The sequence below is a fragment of the Lupinus angustifolius genome, chromosome LG20, assembly GCF_001865875.1.
Source record: "Lupinus angustifolius cultivar Tanjil chromosome LG20, LupAngTanjil_v1.0, whole genome shotgun sequence".
NCBI classification, from domain to species: Eukaryota; Viridiplantae; Streptophyta; class Magnoliopsida; order Fabales; family Fabaceae; genus Lupinus; species Lupinus angustifolius.
In genome coordinates, this window is record NC_032028.1 from 16,803,789 (window position 1) to 16,818,520 (window position 14,732).

Below are 14,732 nucleotides of genomic sequence, written 5' to 3' on the forward strand. Positions count from 1 at the left end.
GAATAGGTGTCGCGGTTAGAATTACCGCTTTTCGCAAATCAACACTTAATGCTGAATCAACCCTACTTAATCGATTAAGGAAAGGAAGATAATCGATTATATGCACAATCTTAATCGATTAACACAAAGAACAGTTTTAAACAGAAACAGTTTTAATCGATTAACAGAAACAGGATAATCGATTAACACAGCAATATTAATCGATTAAACAGAACCAGTAAGCAATTACAGAAACGATTAAATGCAGAACAGATAACCGATAACAGAACGAATACAGAGCTTACAAATTTGTATATCAGAATAGCTTGCAATACAACAAAAGAACAGAATGTATTAGTTGAATCAAATATACAAATTAATCGATTGAAAACAGTAAAGAGAGAGAGAGAAACAAATCCTGCAACTCGAATTTTTATCCTGGTTCGTTTGCTGTCCACTGCAAACTACATCCAGGCCTCCCGGCTGACTTGGGAGATTTCCTTCACTATAATCGAATCAATGTAATTTACAAACACATTATCCAATTACAACACTTAGCAAATGACAAGAAATCAAAGAAACTATTCAATGGTTTGACTCCCTTCCTACCGATAAAGAAAACGTTTCTTTCGGCGTAGCCCCAGCCAAAGAATCTCTCGTTCTTTCCTTTTCTTACACTCTAAGCTATGAAGAAACACTCAATCTCTAACGGTGATAAGACACCACGAGATTCCCTTTACAACAATTATACAACAATTACAAGAGTAAAATAAAGCTATTTCTAAGCTCAAATATAACAAGAAGGCTTTACTCTAATGCACATCTAACACAAACTCATGTGAAATGACAAGTATTAGTTATGAAAACAGAAGTTACAGAATCATAAACTTCATGAAAAACGCATCAAAATATGCATGAACATGTGAGGGAAAACATGAGAGATTATAACATGAAATGCACTCAATCCTAAAGCAAGGAATCTCTCATTTCTAAACTCACTAATGCACTTAACAAATAGATGCAACAATTAACACGTAGAATGCTCTAACTCTCTAATAAATGCAACATGCAACTTATGAGATTAATTCTGAAAACGCAGTTTATAAAGAATCAGTCCAGAACCCCAGATAATCGATTAAATGCCTTCTTAATCGATTAACGGGACTAAAAATCATAACTGATTCAGTTTTTCAGTTCCAACAACTTAACAAACATTTAGGTTAATCGATTAACGTAAAGCCTTAATCGATTAACTGCATTTCAAAAACGTGTTCCAGTAGCAACCACTTTTCACAGCAGTTGGGCTAGTCGATTAAAGGTATGGTTAATCGATTAACAGTAAATAAAATGTGTATTTTCAAATAGAAAACATCAAATATGTTATGCACTTAGATAATACATGTTTAACACTTAGTTTTATGCCTAGAATGCACATATACATGTATTTATGTAATGCATGAACATATTATGAAATGAACATATCTCATGGATGAAATGATTTAAAAGATATATGCATATGAGACATGTATTAGGTGCCCTAAGCCTTCGACTCAACTTAAACTAGAATCTAGTCTAAGCCTAGTACCAAATAAAAGACTTAAGCACGTTGATTTGTTGGTTATCTTCAAGCTCTTTTAGGCACAAGTTGTCCTCATCAAAACCATGACGTTCAAGGAGAGCTTTCCAAAGTGTTCCTCTTGACATGCACACTTTCATCATCCAATATGTATAATATCACCTTCTTATGAATTCTCAAGACCCTTCAATTTTTCAGTTTCCAATTTATTTAATTTAGCATTAACAACAATTGGATAAGATGAATTAGGTCCAAGAAATTAATACCTGAGGGTGAAGGGGAGTATTTTAAATTCAATTTTAGGTGTTTTCCCCTCCTCCCAATCTTCAGATTTGGGCATTACCTTCAAGGTCTGATTTTGCAGGTTGTGAAGAAATGATGGGCTTGAATTCAGAAATTCAATAACCTCAACCACTTCCTCATCAATGTCCAAAGTGTCACCATCTACCATGCATCTCTCTAAGGGATCCTTAGATTGCACTCTAGCTTCTTCCTCTTTCACAACTTGGTTCAACATATCAATCCTAAAACATGAATCCTCTAGAGAAGGTTGTTTAAAGATTTAGCAATATCAAATTCAACCTTTTCGTCCCCTATGCTTAGGGAAAGTTTTCCGTTCTTTACATAAATTGTAGCACCAGCAGTAGCCAAAAAGGGTTCACCTAGTATGATTGAGATTTGTGAATCCTCTTCCATCTCTAGTATTACAAAATCAGCTTGAATGAAAAATTTCCCAACTTTGATAGGAGCATCCTCCAAGATGCCTATGGGGAATTTAACTTACCTATCCGCTAATTGAAGTGATATAGTAGTGGGTTTTAGTTTACCCACTTCCATTTTTTTGCATACGGATAAAGGCATGAGACTCACACTTGCCCTCAAGTCACATAAGGCATGATCAAAACTAGTATTTCCAATTAAACATGGGATAGAAAAACTACCAGGATCTTTTAATTTAGGAGGTAATTTATTTTTAATTAAAGCACTGCACTCCTCACTTAAAGCAATTGTTTCATAATCTTCTAGTCCTTTTTTAGATAAAATATCCTTTAGAAATTTTGAGTATGCATGCATCTCCTATAGTGCCTCACTGAATGATAAGCTGATATATAATTTCTTAAGAATATAAAAAAAATTCCAAATTTATTTTCTAATTTTGCCTTTGCTAATCTTTGGGGAAAAGGAATTGGAGGTACATATGGTGGTGGAGCTACATACTTAGACACCTTTTCAAAATTTTGCTCCCCTTTAGGGGGATGTGTCTTAGTATGTTTCTCTTCCACTTGTGTCTTTTTCCTAATTTGAGGAATATCACTTAGTTCATTTCCACTCCTTAATTTGATAGCTTTACAATGTTCATTATTTGGATTTTTTCTAGCTGTCCTGGAAACATCCCCGTTTACCTATTAAAGTTGCCAGCCTGTTGGTCAATTTGTGTTTCTAACATTTTTCCATGGATGGTCAAGTTTTCTATCTTAGAATTCAAATCATTTAACATATTTGCAAAAAATTAGGAATCTTGAAATTTATTAAGGTTAGCAAGTAATTTTTCCCGACCTTCCATTATTGTTATAAGAGTGAGATCAATAGGAGAAGATTGTACCTGTGGAAATCATGCTGATTACCTTACTTATCCCGGTGTTGATGATTTAGAGTGTTGTTATTCCTCCAGGAAAGATTGTGATTGTTCTGCCTGTATGGTGGGTTGAATTGTTGCCCGCTCCTCTCTCTGTAGTCATAGTAATTGCATGATTCAAGTTGTTCATTGGCCCAAGCTTCATGTACATGATCAATGAATTGTTTGCATTCAGACCATTCATGCCCTTTTGCTCCACACCCCTTACATGTTGGAGTAGACCCAATAGCATTAGCATGATATTTTTCCAGCTTTCCAAATCTTTGAGAAAGGTTCTCTAATATGAACCTCTTGGATAAAAGGCTCTTGCACAATCTATCTTGGTTGGTGCTTGACCAAACTCACAGTTGACTAGAGCTTTTTAGACTAAAATAGGCAGCAAAAATTTGAACTTTGGATAAAAGAAGATGGATAAGATTTAAGGTGAAGGCGCCACAACACTTGAGGTGTTGATAAGCCAAAGTGATGCTCGCCACAAGAATTTGGTTCTTGATAAGAACTTCTAATCTTGATTCAACCAAGAAGGTTTGGAGAATACTCTCACAAGGATACAATCCTTAATTCACAAGGAATTCAACTTAACTTGTTTATTTCATTGCAAAAGTATTACATTTATAGACAAGACACTAGGCTCCCACAGTTGGCTAATCATACATAGTAAGGCTAATGCATGGTAATCTAACATAGGATACCATGAGCCAAATGAATCTATTCCTAAGCTAGACTACATTCGATTGGTAAAGAGATTAGCACATGTGTTTCAACTGCTTTATTACAATTAAAAGACAAACATAATGACTTTTGCCTAGGATGCCTTGGATGCCAAGGTTGTAACGTGAAGAGCATATGATTCCATTTTCTCTTAAGTGCACGGCCTAAAATTAAGTCACATGGTGAATGAGACTTAATGCCTCCATAATGCTCACGACTAGGCTTCGATGAGCTTCATAGGATTCTTGTTTGACCTCCAATTCGGCACATGTTGAATTGTTGAAGTTATGGCCTTCTTAATGGTCCTCATGTGCACTTATTCTTGGAATTGGATTCCCTTTGTGAAGGAAAGAATTTCCTTCGGTTGAATGATGAGTGATGATGTACTAAGTACCTTATGATGGCATTGGTGTGAAGTTATTAGGTTGCCAACGGTTAGAACACACCCATAAAGCACCATCAATGCTCAATTAAGGTCTCCAACGAGCACATGTTAATTCTCCACGAGCATCTTTTTTCCAACAATGCTAAAAATGACTTAGGATTCCCCTAGATGAAATGTGCCCAGGCGAATTAAGCTCCACCGGTCCAGACAAGGTATTTAAGCACCATAAATGCTCCATTAAGCCCCTCCACGATCATATTTTGATTCCCCTCGAGCAATCCTCCTCAAACGACTACAATAGTCTTCATTTACGTGACAAATAATAATAGACTAAGTTAGAATAAATTTGGTTCATGAAAAATAAAAGTTGGTCCAAGCATTAAAGTGTCGGTTACACTTTTAGGCTTGGCTTGGTCTTCTAGGAGCCATTTTTAAAACTAGACATTATTTATGGGCGGGTTTATGATCAAAACAATTAAAATAAATTAACTAAGTGTTGGACAAAAATTAGCCCACACATTTATTATTAAAATTAAAAATGCTCCATGCTAAATAAATTGGCTAGGCCTTACTTGGTCAGGCTAAGCCTAGCGCTTGATGCGGCACGCTAGGCGAATGCGCCTTGGTCAGATGTCCTGGCCAGGCCAAATTATCCCAGCTCCTGACTCAGCACTTGGAATCATCAACAAGGTTCCATGCCTGATGCGCCTGGCTCCTGTCAGGGTCAAATTTGGCGCATGTGCCAAACCCATGGCATGTCTCATGCGCGTGGCTTGGTCCGTTTTTGGCTCGGTCATAACCATAGGTCAAGATGCTACTAAACATCTTTAATCCCTCTTGGGCTATTTTTGGCTCACTATCATGGATCAACCCTATGAGTTGTCCAATGATATTTTGAGCCCTTTTTGCCTGGGCCCTAGTCATAGGATCACTTATGCCTTCAAAGCCATTATAACTCCTTCTTGAAGAGATTTCGACCTCAAAATTGTATCTTATTCACCTACTTCAAACTGAAACAAATTAATAACTTTCATTAGACCAATATTATGCAAATACTCCCCTTGTACTTGGATGGTAGGTGCTTCAACATAATCTTTAGTAAACACTACTTGATTTATTAAGCCATCCATGAGTCCAACCTCAAGGCAAGTCAACATTGTCTTGGCTTCCCACCGATCATCAACTCTTTGATGATTCCAAGCTCCTGAAAAATTCTAGAAACATATTTTGACAAAACAAAGTTAGTTGTGAAATAAAATAGAGGTGTGACAGGTTGTTTTGTTAGGACAACCTTGTTGTCTTCCACTTTATCCATGAGATGTAGTGGTTTCCTCTCCCTCTCTTTTTGTGTGTTATTCTCACTTTCTTTTGTTTTTTTCTCACTCTTTTTTTTGTAGTTCTATTTTTTTCTCAAGATTTTCTTGTCTTCAATGACTTGTTCGGGAGTCAATAGTGAAAGAATCACCCTCCTCCTCTTGTGTACCAATGTGTACTTATTTGTATGTCCATCATGAGTTGCTTTTTTTTCATATTGCCACAAACGGCCTAGTAACAAATGATTAGCCTCCATATCCATCATATTACATAGGACCGAATCTTCATAGCCCCCAATGGTAAAAGGAACTTCAACTTGTTTATCGATAAACATTTCTCCCACCTCACTCAACCATTACAATCAGTATGGAGTGGGATGTACCTTAGTCTCAAGATTTAGTTTTGACACTAATCTTGTACTAACTACAAAATCACGACCATTGATATTTTTCCTGCCACATGTCACTATCCTAGACAATACTAGCTTCTCCATTATTGGAGAGGATCGAGACTCATCTATGCTATCTATGCTGACTCCAAAATCCATACCAAAACAAGTATCATTACTAAATTATTACTTATTAAATGTCATTTATGATTCTTTTTTTATTACTATCCTTTAATCAGTAGTGACTATGGCTACTTGGTAATTAGTATCATTCTAAATTAATATAATTTAACACTTTAACTTGTTATTCTTTTTTTGTTGGCAACATAGTATCCTCTAAACAAGAATTTCATAAAAAGGGGATAGACATGCTGATGAAGAAGATGCCACTACAATCAGAAGATGAGTCGGTGGAAAAAGTGGAGTCGACAAATATGTGCCACTGGAAGAACCGAAGAAGAAGGGGATCTATGACAGAGGCATGACGAAGCGACAGGGAGTCGACGAATTGAACATGACGAAGAAGAGAGGGGATTGAATGGAGAAGAAAGGGGATTGAATGAAGAAGAAAGGGGACCGAATGAAGAAGAGAGGGTTTGAAAGGCTAAAAGGAGAAGGGGGTTTGTGTGAAACATCGAACACGTGAAGAAAGGTGCCATTTTGTCCATGTTTTTTAAGAAAAAACAAATGCACAAATCGGCCGGTTTAGCACCAACTCAATCAGTTCACCGGTTTTGACCCAAACCAGCCAGTTCGGCCAAGTTTTGACTGGTTCTATTGTACATCCAGTCCAACACTCATATTGTACCGGTTTGGGGTCAAATTCGCCAATTTTCTGATCGAACTGGCCAGTTCGAACCGGTTTTATTTGTATTGTTGTAAGATATATATCGTATATAATAAGGCAGCAATGAGCCGGTTTGATAGAATTAAGGTGCATTTATGCTAAATGAGAAATTAATGATTGATGAAATCTAATCTCAGGATTGAGATTATACGAAGTTACTAGAATGGCAGTATCAATTATAACCTTACAAGTCCCCAAATTCTAGACATATTATTGGGTCCGTTTAGAATAGCATCATTCCTACTCTTAGATATTTCAAACAATGTTGCTGTTTAAAATTGGCCTGAAGTAGGTGTATGGTGGGCTGAATTGAATTCTCTTGAGGATTACCTTAACTGAGTTCGGGTTTCCTACTTAGATATGAATTTGTTCATGGAACTGTGGGGATACACCATCAAAGAACAAAAAAGATTCATCTATCATGCCTGGATGCACCAAAAGCAGAACTATACAGTAAATAGTAAAAGATTAGGAAACTAATGTTTGAAGTTATATAACAGGATCCTAAATGTTTGGATTAATTGAATGAAACACATGTTTCTTCACAGAAAACTCATTCACTTTTTATCATCAAATTCTTTAGCAAGTCTAGAATACGAAAGTAATCGAAAAAGAGTGAAGACTCTTTGCCCTCAAGTCCATCCCTGCTAACCCTATTGCTACCAGCAAGGTTGTTACACGGGCTGCCACCAATAACGAGATCAAAACCGCCAAAAGTGTTCATCAGCTGCTCCAGACATTCCCCATCAAGCTGCTGCACATCATCCATATCGATCAAATTGCCTTTCTGATTTGTTTGCTCCCACCAACTTCTCACTATGTTCCTATTGACTTCCGATTTTTCTACAGATACAACAGTCTTCAGAGGGATACCGAGTCGATGAAGGGCTACTTCAGCACCACCAATTCCAGAAAAGAGGGAAAGAAGATTGATGCCATTTGGATACATCTCCTTCAATACTGACAAGTGGTATGCCACTGTGTCAACCTGAAATAAACAGAACTCATGTGGAAAGAGAAACATACACGTAAAATTAAATGCATAAACTACAAGATTTTTTGAGAAATCACCCTAATTAAGTTGAAGTTTAAACAATGAGGATATGAGCTAATAGAAAAACAGAAAATAAATATTAAAACTGCATATAATGCCACTTTGACAGCCGGAATTGCATAAAGTCAAGTAGAAGTTCACTTCAGGTTTTGTTGCTGGTTTTTTGTCTCAAACATTCTCATAATCCAAATGGTATTTATAGCATTAGTTCTGGGTACATATGGAACAGAGGGACTCAAAAGAAGATGAGAATGTCAGGCCTATCTTGAAATCAATTCAATGTACCTAATCATGCTTTCGTCCCTTGACTAGCAGTTAAGAATTGACTCCTTACAATGGATAGAATGCTTAGGATGCACCTAGGAGTGACAGATAACATATTTGTATTGCATGAAGAAGTTCTAGAATCTAGAAATCATCTATTTTCAGCTGCAGCTTCTCAAAGGAATTAGTACAACTAATCCCAAACAAAATTGGGATTCGCCACTTCCCATCAGGTTATCCAGGCTGGAACAGATTTATGTTACATATTTGGAAGAGTAAAAGACTGAAAAGAAGTATAGTCTTCTACCATATTGCAACTGTATATACAACATATGGCAAGAAAGAAATTTGAGAACATTTCAGAATAGGCAAAGAAGCATCAGCCAAATAAATGACAGTATTTTGGGAAAGGTAGGTGAAAGAATTAAACCAAGTGGTAGACAATTCCTAATTCAGATAGGTATTTAATAGTGATCTTACTGGTTTATCTGTTCAGGGTCCGTTTGCAAGTTGGGTTCTAGAGGGAAATAAGGGAAAGAGAAGGCTTCAGAACCATGAAATACACTTGTAAAATGGCTTTGAAGCCCTTCCTTTCCCCTTCAAAATCCAACTTGCAAATATACCCTTAAAATATGATGGAATGAAGTTTCTGTGTTTGTAGTTTGCTTCATTAGGGTGGTCTGTCGACTAGACTATTAATGTTACCAGAATTAGAGGGTTTACACTAGCTCAACAATCCATGCCATTATTCTTAGAGACTCACTTCTGTTAAATATAATTACAATTTTCCAACAAAAAAAAGTAGTTTTGGTCCCCCTGTATATGACACTTATTTTCAATTTAATCCCTATATGTATAATTATTTTAAATTTGGTCCTTGTTGTTTATTGTTGTTATAACGTATGTTGGAACTAAAAAAGAGAGACCAAATTCAAAATGATTGCCACGTGTTGGGACCAAGCATATATTTAGGTCACTATAGTGGTGCTCATTTCCACTTTGGTCCTTATAAATGACAATCATTTTCAATTTGACCCTATATTTTAACTCAGACAGAAGATGTTATAACAACAATAAACGACTAAGACCAAATTGTAAATAATTGTATATATAGGAAATGAATAAAAAATTATTCATGTGTGAGGACAGAGTTGAAACCATGCATCAAGTCTCCCAATCACATCCAAAGCATTAATTTTGAACAAACCCATTATTTTAACTCATTAAAGCGTGATTAGTGGTTTGAATGTGATTACAGGACCATAAAGTAATTTCTCAACCTACATGGACCAAAAGTATAGTTCAACCAAAACATAGTAATAGAAAGTGTATTTAAAATATTATCAGATAGTTCCAAGGAGAGAAGTGTGCATGAAAACTTAAATGCATAAATCACTAGATTCTTGGAGCAAATCCCCTAACTAATTGAAGAGGAATGCTAGCAACATACTCTTTAACACACTTTTTGTTACCAAGTAAATTTAGAGGTCTGCAGATGAAAATCACCCACTAACGAAAGAGTGTTGTTAGCATTTCTCTTAAACAATCAGAATCTAATGGAAGTTTCATAAAAAACCAGAAACTAAGTTTTAAAACTGCATATCATTCTGGAACTTTGACAACACTATTAAGAATATGAGAAATATCATTTAAAACATTGTAACAAAAACAATGATTTAAAACATTATCAGCCAGCTCCAAGTAACATTACAGAAAAAAGGACGAACATAATATTCTCAAACCTGAAATGAATTGCCGAGAGACTTGTATCTGTCAGTCCTACTTATTCCGCCTCCCCTTGTATGGTTCCTTGGGAAGCCCAACAATGTTTCTACTTCATCAGCCTCTAATGGAGCAACCTTATTCCTTCCCACCCAAACCAGATTCCATTTCCGACATTGATCGAGAACATACTTCTGGACATGTTGAGGTGGCTCTCCATCATACTTTTCTACAGCTTTCCTTATTCTATCTGTTAGCTTAGCACTGCCGATACATGTTTGCAAGCAATTGAGTTTGGTCCTAGGGTCCCATGAGGGCCACCACCTCCTCGTTAGGGGGAACGCCTCACCTATTGTGCGTGGTGGGAGAGGAAGAAGAGGAAATCTATTCTCGATCGGAAGATTGTGAATATAGCCCCTTTTACGTGCAGCAGCACAGAAATACTTCGAATCCACAAACTCGGGCTCAACATCATACAAGAACCTTGAGATAGTTTGCCAAACACCTTTTGGCGCAAGTGCCACATTCTCATAGTAGAAGTAAGGAGGTCCAATTGCTTCTTTTGGAATTTTTCGGTGTGTTATGAAGTCTGGCTCGGTAGGAATCCCGAACCCAATCATCGGTTTTGGAAGATGAAGTGCTGCATCCTCATCATCTTCATTATTGAATATTCTCTTTTCACGTATCTTTGGCCTTTTCCTTCCCAACACTTCATACTCATAATATCTTTGCTTTTTTAGCTTAGCATGGTCACGGTACTGTGGTTGCAAAAATAGTTTCAAACTATTATACATCAAATAGATAAATCATACATGGAACAAAAAACGGAAAAGTGCATTGAACCTCCATGAATTTTATGCATTTTTTCAAGTAGACACTATGAACTATTTTTTCTGCTTAATTGCCCCTTAAACTTTATCTGTTTGTGAAATTGGTCCCCGTGTAAAGATAATGTTAAATTACAAATAGGCCATCAGGGAAACCGCTATCATGAGACTCACAATAGTAGCAATGAATCTACCACTACAACAATGCATATATTTAGAATTAAAAGGGGACAATAGACTAATATTGATATTTAAAAAATAAAAATTAAATAATAATGATTAAAAAAACATAAGTGAGAATTTTTCATTGTTACTAATTTAAGATTATATGAATGTATGGACCAATTTCACCAATAGTTAAAGTTTAAGAAGTAATTATGAAGAAAAAATAGTTTCTTGTGTCTACTTGCAAAAGACATAAAGTTTAAGGGGGGTTTTGTGAATTTTTCCAAACAAAAAATAAAAAGATAGATGGTAGATCATCATGATTTTATAGAAAAGAATATGGAAAAAAAAACAGAAAAACTATATGCATTATTTTTTTTATTTAATTCATCTCAAGATACTAATGTATTACCTGATCTTCAAGGGGTAGAAGAACATCTTCTGTTTTTACTATTTGAGCAACACTTATAAAATCTACCAATTCTTCAAGTGAGGATTTTGGACCTGCAGTATTTCATTAGAACAATAAGGCCAAAAACATGGAGGGTAAAAAATTCATCACACAAATCTTATGTAATCATCACAAAAACGAGGCACAGGAAGCTAAGGAAATTATTTAGGTTATATAACATATGCCATAGTTGGTAGAAGTAGAACTATCATTAGCCAAAATGAGGCACAGGAAGCTAAGGAAACAGCCCCGCCCAACAAAAAAATGGATATGACAACATTTTAATATATTACTTCCATCCAAAGCTTATGAAAAGCATAAAAAAATTTGATTCAAGAAATACAGACGAACTTAAAAACGGCAAAAGGAAAATTTCCAGACTGCCAAGCGACTTTGCAATGTAGAAAAAGAAAATTGGAGCTCCAAAAGCACATGAACATGATACAAACATAAGGAGAAATGGCTTGTCAAAGTCTACAAGTCTGAAAAGATCACCGGTATAAGATCTGCTAGGGTTCTAGAACTTTTTATTAGAAATTGAGATAGAGATTACAAGATTAGGAAGGATCCCTCGATCCAACTCCACTGATTCCACAATCAGTTGGTTACATTCAAAAACTACCTTCCCTTCTAACCAACATAAATTAATTTAAGTTAGTAAACCGTTGATCTTACAAAAATAATAAGATTAAAAAAATCTGATATTAAAAATAACAAGCTTGCTACCAACAATGACTATAAGAATGAATTGAAAATACTCACCTAATCTTTCTATGGCAATTGAAGCCTCCTCCTCCTTGTAACCCATTTTCACCAAGGACAGTAGTTTACCATCATTTACAGAAACAGATTTTGCGATTTCCTGCAAGATAACCAATAAATAAGCAAGCCTTAACATCAAATGCATAATAAAACAACCAAAGCCTTTTCCTACTAAGTAGGGTTAGAGTTAGGAAGAAATTAATTGAGAGAGAATTTAAGTTCTAAAGGCTAAGAAAATTTACTGGATATTCATCATTCATACTCTATTAGGTTTCTTTACACGGCTTATAAGGAAGAAGGTAAAATAAACAACTGATCACAGTAATACAAGTGGATGGATCTTACAAAGGAAGAGTTTGTTATCCTAACAGAAATATTCTTTTTTTTTTCATCACTTCATAATAAAATCTTTGTGCCAGCCTGGAGTAATCTTTGTGTGGTTGGGCCTACTTATGGAGGCCCTATCATTTCCCAACCCTGCCACATTAACCTTGTCCTCAAAGTTTAATTTGTTGCTTGTTGCTTGGGATGGGCCCGGTCTAGAGTATAGAGATCCATGTGGAAGGAAATCTTCACGTGGGTGTGGGCAGCAAGTAGGGCTAGTTGTCCTTCCATGAGTGTAAACTTGGGAGGCACGTGGCTCATCAATAGCCTCATCCAACGGTTCCTTTTGAACTTTTCCATGTGAAGACTGAATTGATGGCAGAGAGTGGGAAACTGTGTAGCCAGCTGTAGCATTGAAATCGGATGGCAAAGAGGAACAACGGTACGAAAACTCTTTTTGATCCCATGGTCCAGATTGAAAGGCAGGCTGTGACACTGACTTGTATTTACCCGAGGAACATGTTTTCCATGGTAGTAAATGGGGTTCATTTAATGTCTTGTTTTGAAACTCCTTCACATTAGAAGGCTTATCTGGACACACAACCCTCTTTTGTCTATGTGAAACACATTCAGTACCCACAATATTTTCTTCTTGGTGGGAGACCCTTTTCTTCCCCACGATGGTTCTTCGAACCTTGTTGAGTGAGCATGCGGGGTTGTGTCGTCGCTCTTGTTGGTTGGTTCCCTTCGGTGTCATGGAGAGATTCTATGGACGGTGGTATTGGGACGATGGAGGCCATTGGGTTACCGTAAAACCACCAGAGCAAGGAGACGTGGAAGCTAGGGTGGATCCTCGTCGACGGTGGTAACGCGAGCTCATACGCGACGGCGCCGATGTGGCGGTTGATCTAGTACGGGCCATAAAACCGAGGAGCCAACTTTTGGCATCTCTGACGAGCCACCGTGATCTGTCGATATGGGTGGAGCTTCAGAAGAACCCATTCGCCGGTGTGAAAGGTAATGTCTTGCTGACCCTTCTCTATTTGAGCTATCATCCTTTGTTGTGCTCTTATTAGATTCTATTTTAATGTAGTCAATAACATGGATCGGGACTGCAATTGTAAAGATATCAGAAAAAAGAAGAAGACTAGGCAGTTACAGAAGCTAGAGAGAGAGAGAAGAATAACTAACTTTTATTCAGTTAGTTTGTAATTTGTTAAACTGTTTTCTTACAGAATAAGAGCTCCTCATTTCTATTTATAGAAACTGAGGACTCAGAGAATACAGGCCACATCATCAAGGCTTAACAGCTTTGATTGATTAAAGGCAAGGCTAACAAACCTATATTCTAATATACAAGGCTAACAAACCTATATTCTAATATACCCCCCCTGAAACCATGTATCTCTTTTTTTTTGCAAAGGAAAAGAATACACTGGTTTACTAGTTATTTTAGGGATAAACCATCAATGACTCTGAGACACTTCCTCATGGCAGTGAACTTTGTTGTTGATAGTGGTTTAGTGAGGACATCTGCAGTTTGATGTTCAGAAGGAATGTGCTTCACTTGAAGAGCCTTGGACTGGATTCTGTCTCTGACAAAGAACAAATCCAGTTCTATGTGTTTTGTTCTATTGTGAAGCACAGGGTTATGTGCCATGGCCACAGTGCTTAAATTGTCACACAAAATCAGGGGAGTCTGATGTTTGAACTGAAGTTCTGAAAATAGGGACTCAATCCAGATAACTTCTTGAGTGGCAAGGGCTAGGCTCCTATACTCTGCTTCTGTGCTAGACCTAGAGACAGTTTGTTGTTTCTTAGACCACCAAGTGACAATATTTGGTCCAATGAATACACATGCTCCAGATATGGACTTTCTATCATCAGGATCTGCAGCCCAGTCTGCATCACAGCATGCCATAACAGAGAGAGGCATAGAGGAAGTGGCTGACCTGATATGTAGGCCAAAGGAAGTAGAGCCTTGTAGATACCTTAGAATTCTTTTAACTGAAATCCAGTGTTGAACAAGAGGTTGGCTCATGAATTGACAAACTTTGTTGACACTGAAAGTAAGATCTGGCCTAGTAACTGTGGCATACTGTAGAGCACCAACAATGGATCTGTATAAGCTAGGATGTTCAAAAGAATTTGAACCAGACTTGGTTAGTTTACAAGAAGTCCCCATAGGTGTTGTACTTGGTTTAGCAGATAGCATGTTTGCCCTTTGTAGAAGATCCTTGGCATACTTGGTTTGAGAGAGAAATAAAGAACCATCAGGAAGATGAGTGACTTCTATGCCAAGAAAATAGTCCAGAGGGCCTAGTCTT

At 36.8% G+C, this 14,732-nt stretch overlaps 1 protein-coding gene across 3 annotated transcripts in view; it reads right to left on the reverse strand.

Moving 5' to 3' along the window:
- The window catches only part of LOC109336540 (DNA (cytosine-5)-methyltransferase DRM2-like), a 27,579-nt gene continuing 20,216 nt past the window's right edge, over positions 7,370–14,732 (reverse strand). For 2 of the 3 annotated variants that reach the window (XM_019573201.1, XM_019573203.1), the window contains exons 7-10: positions 12,082–12,181; positions 11,281–11,372; positions 9,897–10,640; positions 7,370–7,824 (exon numbers count right to left, since the gene is read on the reverse strand). In XM_019573201.1, coding sequence (XP_019428746.1) covers positions 7,390–7,824; positions 9,897–10,640; positions 11,281–11,372; positions 12,082–12,181 — 1,371 coding nt within the window. In that variant the 3' untranslated portion in view covers positions 7,370–7,389. The remainder of the gene's footprint in view (positions 7,825–9,896; positions 10,641–11,280; positions 11,373–12,081; positions 12,182–14,732) is intronic. The other variant, XM_019573204.1, reaches the window with a different exon arrangement.